Source organism: Gadus chalcogrammus, chromosome 19 (genome assembly GCF_026213295.1).
Source record: "Gadus chalcogrammus isolate NIFS_2021 chromosome 19, NIFS_Gcha_1.0, whole genome shotgun sequence".
Lineage (NCBI taxonomy): Eukaryota > Metazoa > Chordata > Actinopteri > Gadiformes > Gadidae > Gadus > Gadus chalcogrammus.
Window position 1 is genome coordinate 1,713,149 of NC_079430.1, and position 6,241 is coordinate 1,719,389.

At 42.4% G+C, this 6,241-nt stretch overlaps 1 protein-coding gene across 2 annotated transcripts in view; it reads left to right on the top strand.

Moving 5' to 3' along the window:
• Positions 1-2,637: 2,637 nt before the first annotated feature.
• LOC130372568 (putative cytochrome P450 120) overlaps positions 2,638-6,241 on the top strand; it is a 24,793-nt gene continuing 21,189 nt past the window's right edge. For both annotated transcript variants that reach the window (XM_056578641.1, XM_056578642.1), the window contains exon 1: positions 2,638-3,067. In XM_056578641.1, coding sequence (XP_056434616.1) covers positions 2,878-3,067 — 190 coding nt within the window. In that variant the 5' untranslated portion in view covers positions 2,638-2,877. The remainder of the gene's footprint in view (positions 3,068-6,241) is intronic.

Sequence of the window (6,241 nt, forward strand, 5' to 3'; positions counted from 1 at the left end):
TTTTTTATTTATTATTTTATTTTACGTTTTTAAGTACAAGATGTACAGAAAGTACAAATATGTTACACTAATCTGCCGATCGGTCCAATATCATCCCATTGCAGACACAAATGGGCGTTCTCGTGTGGTGGGGGTTCTCGTTTACGCAGACTGAAACACCCCCTTCTTCTTTGTTGCCTTTCTAGCTGAACTGTATTAAAATGTCTAGGTATACTACTACGACTCCTTAATCCGACTCCGTAACTACGGAGACCCCACCAGCATTCAAAGTTCTCAGAGTCTCATTCTCGTTGTGGGGGTTATCTCAGCCATGGTTGAGAAGGAATTGGGGGAAAGGAACTTTGGCTTTGACTCCCTGAAGCACTTGAACTGCGACATGGAGAAGAAAGGGATTGTTGCCCGCGATGGTCTACCGCCGGAGCCCCGCTGCCCGCTGCCCGCTGCCAGCTGCCCACTGCCCAGGCACCACCGCCCGATCCATCTTATATGTTGACTACAAACCATTTAAATAGTGTTGCAAATAACTTCCAAAGCTTTTGAAATATTATTTGGTGTTTTATTGGTCTTTAATGTGCAAAGTAAACAATGTACAAAGTAAATAAGGTGCAAAGTCAAACCGGAGAAGTTATTCCGGAAATTATTTTGTTAGAGATAGATAGATAATAGATAGATAGTTTAAAAAAAGTGGATGCGCATGTAAGATAGCGAGAGGGATCGACAGGCTCTCCGGCTACGGAGAGCATATTATGCCTTGCAAATAGCTTCGCAGTATGCCTTGTGGCTTATTTTCCAGATAATGAACGGCGTTCTATACATTATCCCTTACATAAAGTGCCTCCACTCCACACCACTGGTGTGATACAAGCTTAGGCCTCGGGTACTTCGGGTAACTCAGAGTAACGTGGTATCTGGCATGCATCGCACTGTGCTTGGGTTGTTCATGAGGCGCGCATGGCCTTATTGCTCACCTTTTATCTACCTTTTCAATAACACTAAACACTTTTCAAACAAAAATGTTTGAAAAACATTTTGATGAACGAAACTGAATGTTCTCTCACGTTCGTCTCGTTTGTTCTCAGACTCGACTCCTCCCAGACCCACTAGTTGCTAACTCACTGTTGTTCACTGACTGTGAGGGGTGAAGAGGGAAGAGGCAAAGTGAGCGAGCGTACGATAATAAGACTCAATGAAATGATAAATGCATACTTTCTGTGTCATGCCAGATTAATCAAAGATTTGAATGTCTCGTCAATCTGTTTCGTTCTTTCATGGTTCGTTCTCCACCCGGGACCCCCACCATCATTGTTAATCAAGTCTCTTATCTTGCTGCTGATAGGTTAAACTTCCAATAATCGACTTCAACCCCCATCCCGCTGCGTTGGGTTAAAGTTGTAATGTTGTGTTGATTGATAACCGACTTCCACGATCATTTGAGAATGACAACGAGGGAGGAGCCGAGTCTGACTGACTCAGCTGAGAACTGTGCATTCCATGATTCGATTCACTGCTACTGGAAACTCGACTGAACGAACAAACGATTCTGAACGACTCTTGGCGAACAGACCGACGCGAACTGAATCAAGGAAAATAATCAAGAAATCCATCCCTACTGTACTGTAATGTGATCGAAGTTCCATTGCGGTTCCATTATGGAACCGCCTACAATGGCACAATGTTGTTGGGATAAGTGAATGGGATAAGTGGATGGGATAACTCGCCTTCTCACATTTTCCTAACTTTCTTAACATTAATCCTTAACCCTATGCCTCTGTGATTTCACTCTCTAGTAGTGATGGGTCGTTCGCGACCGAATCAGTTAGAATTGACAAATCTTTAACAAGAACGAACCAAACTGATTCTTCTCTCTTGTTCGTCTCATTCATTCTCAGATTAAACTCCCATACCCACTAAACGCTGACTCGCTGTTCGTTCACTGACTGTGAGTGGTGAAGAGGGAAGAGGCTTAGTGAGCGAGCGTACGATAATACGATTCAATATCAGTGAAATGGTAAATGCATGCTGTCTTTGTACTTTCTGTGTCATGTCAGATTAATTAAATATTTGAATGTCTCGTCAATCTGTCAGTTCTATCATGGTTCATTCTCCACCCGGGACCCCCACCATCATTGCTAAATCAAGTATTGTATCTTGCTGATATGTTAAACATCCAATAATCAACTACACGCCCCCCCACTGACCGACTTCCACGATCGTTTGAGAATGAGAACGAGGGAGGAGCTAAGTCTGACTGACTCCATGATTCATTCACCGCTACCGGAAACTCGACGGAACAAACAAACGAACGAACGATTCTGAACGATTCTTCTTGGCGAACTGACCGACGCGAACTGAATCATGGAAAATAATCATTGAATCCATCAGTACTCTCCAGAGTCTTCTAGCTGCAGACAGGAGTCCTACCTCTTCACCTGCACACTGGGAGGGATCTCTATCCACCAATACCCCTGCAGCCTCACAAACTGGGCGGTGGCTCTATCGACCAATACCAGCACCCTCACAAACTGGGTGGGATCTCTATCCACCAATACCAGCAGCTCCACCGCCTCCGTCGACCAACTACCGCGATACAACACATGGATTCTCTCTAGCTGGTTGTACTATCGCGAGAGGAAGGGCGCAATTGACCGATCGTTCGGCGACACCGGACCGCCGGCGTGAATTAAAATGCGATCCATTTGGTGAGAAGATGACTTCGGCTTCCCAGGGGGCGGAGTACCAGTGGAATACTTGAGCTCTGGGATCTTGTGGTTCCTCCTTGAGTTCAGAGTTCCTCCTTGAGTTCCGAGGCAACACATACCGAGGTAGATTTTTCGAGTACTGCCGGTGAACTCGGACCGAGACTACAGGTTATAAATAATGTCCGAGTTACCTGGTAACGCGGGGTACCCGGTGCTGGGGGACAGGTCGCTGGAGTTCTATAAAGACCCGGTGGGCTTCTGCGACCACCGGCTGGAGAAACACAACAGCAGAGTGTTTCGGTCCCGACTCCTCAACAAGCCCACCGTGTTGGTGTGTTCCGTGAGGGGGATGAGAGAGGTGCTGCACGGTGAGTGTGAGGGGAGTCAGAGAGGTGCTGCACGGCGAGTTACTAGTCGTGGTAGGCAAAAAGATAGCCAATTTTAATAGAAAGTTAAGCATTAAAGACTTATATTGTTACTTACTATGAGCTTATCTCTCTCTCTCAAGTGTGTGTGTGTCACTACACACACTTTAACACACGATGTGAGCGTGCGCTCATGTTACTACAGCGGTGCGGCTGTCAAAAGGGGAAGTCAAGTGTGTTGCGATATATTTCAAAGTACACTTGCACTATGACAATATACTGTGGTTACTAGCAATATAGACCCAGTATATCGACCACAGTTACTTACTGTAGTCGTTGTTTCTGGAAACCAAGCTCACCTGTTTGGAATATACCTCAACTATCAACTCCACACTTAAACCGCGGGTGGTCAGCAATCTACAGAGGAACTGATAGGTTGGGGGAAAAGGCTTGCTTCCTTATCTCACATTACTGTTCCAGGAAGGGCTGATAACCGATACGTTATAACCATAGCAGGAAGGCTGTATGTTACCCGTAGTCCCTCTCCTTCCTCTGTGATCCTATATTATCGGTTCTAGTAAGCTGTATATGGATCTGATGACAGGCCAGGCTTCTGGTTGGAAACACACCTGAGTGCCAGGTTCTCCAAGAGTCCAGGTCCTGTGCCAGGATACTTTTATTTGAAACGTCTCGTATATCCTGAGTGGAAGTAACTATGTGCACTGTCACTCCAGGTAGAAAGGAAGTCTTTGTTCATCTCAGCAGCTCAGAACCTGAGACCCTCATACCTGAAGGTGGAGATTGGTCTACATGACTACATGCTACATTGCACACACTGATTCACAAAGCTGAATGAAAATCGACAAAGTGATGGTTATAGAGACGGAGTTCAACAAAAACAGGTCGTGTGTGTGGTAGAAATGAAACGGTATGAACATTTTATATGGCGACGATTATCATGTTCCAATTGATCTCGTTATCAGTATTATAACAAGTTTTACATTGAAAACCATAAAAAAACATTTTTATTTTGCATACACAAACAGTTAGATCCCAAGAATCCAATGTACAACTTTCACACTGGAACCCACTATTGAAGTTCAGGGTGAATATAATTAAATGACTAAAACAAACAATATCAACTGCACCATACAGCCATCTGGGGGCTTGATTGAAGGCAATTTACCTGTTTCCTCTGAAACCTGTCTGAGCTAATAGCTACAATACATTGATCGTTAACGTATACGTTTGCATACAAAATACTCTGGATTATCAGTTTATCGTGGATTTATGCGATCAAACCCAACTATGATGACATTAACGATAAAGGTTAGAAATTATTTCTGGTTGGATAAAGAAAGAGTGAATCTTTTCCTTAATTTTTTTTTGCCTCTGTTTCAGTTTTGATCAAAGAGTTATGTGGTTTGGTTGTAATCAATCTTATGGGGGCCGGTTGTACATTTATGTTACTAAAGAATTCTTACACTTGTTCCAGATGTAGCTCAAGCCTTGCTTAAATTTCTCTGGGTAGCAAATAACTACCTCTCCAAACTGAACTGCAATTTACATGTCACTTGTTCACATTTTTAAAGTAAGAATTACATCATCAATCTAAATCTTAAATCAAAATCTACATTTTACATCTATATCAAAATCTTATCGAAATCCTAAGCGAAATGCTAAATCTGAGCCAAATCTTTAATCTAAATCCTATATCCATAAAACAATATGCTAATTGTCATCCATATGCTTATTCGTTTTGACTCCTAACCAATATGTCCATGGCTCCATGCTCCTAACCAGTCCGATTTTGGGGGACATCACGTGAATTGGGTAGGACACTGATCGGGAATTTTACCACGGTTTATCGTAAAACCGTTAACCGTTTCTTCCCCGTGTGTGGTCGCGTGTGTCTTTCAGTGTGTTCTTCTTTAAGTCTAAAGTAAAATAATCCTACAAAAGTTTCTTGGTTTAATGGTCTCTAGCAGGTTATAACAAGAAAAACAAATTTAGAAAGGTTAAAACTCAGTGAGCTGTTGAGCTTTTTATTTAAGTGAATTTATAATGTGCTATAAACTTCAATCTTTGAGACCAGATGGATTTATCCCAGATGGGAAATGCTGAATCAAAACAACCGCATATGTGTCCAAAATAAAAGACATGCACTGGGAACTCAGTATTGGTCTAGCTTGTAGAGCAGGAGTAATACCAGGGTTTCCCCCAGCACTATCTTGTTAAGGCGGCCGCCTTAACAAGACTAGGGCCCCGCCTTGACTACCAATGTATTGAAAAAAAAAAAAAAAAAGTTCAATTACAGCAGGGCGCTGGAACTGTTCTTTGCACAGCCACGCAGAATTGCATGCACTGATGCCTCTTGTCAGCTGTGCCGCAAATAAGATCCAAAAAAGGAACTGTAAATAGTTGAATTTGCATACAAAAGTTAAGTGTATTGTCCATTATTTGTATTTAATTTTATTTTGTAGTGTCTGCATGTTTGCACAACATTTGTACCTACTGTTGTTTATTTATATGGAAATAAACTGTCGTTTATTTCATTCATGCGTACTGGCATCTTTGAGCAAAATACCCCCAACATTTTTCGTGTTGTTGGCGCGGCGCTTTGCGCCGCGCCAACAACACCACCGACTGCTTACCACCTTGACTGAGACATTTACTGGGGGAAACACTGAATACTAAAGCTGCCCACCAGAGAACAACAGAGATTTCTTCTTCATTCTCTCCAGGGTTTAATTACTTATCACCTTGTTAACACGGCACTCCCCAGCCCACTCTCTTTGTGCAGTCAGAGACTGTAGACCCTTTGGGACCTGGTCTAATCATCGAGTCATTTTTCTTGCACAATTGTTCTCGTCGCTGCTTTTCTAACTTTAGCATAATAGCATTAGCATAATAGCATTGGTAAAGACTGTGATTCCTGCTATTGTTTTAAACTTGCACTATGTTAGTTTCTCCATTAAAAACACGTCTGGGCTAGTGTTGTAGCCACAATAAAACAATTAATTGGATTGATTGAGTTTGTTTATGGGCATGGTTTATTCCCAATATATTGAGATATTTATTTAATAAAGTAAAAAGCTGCAAGAGGAAAGTTCCATAGCCCTATGCACAGTTAGTGCATAGATAAACGTTATAGATTGTTTGTATTTCCTGCTATGT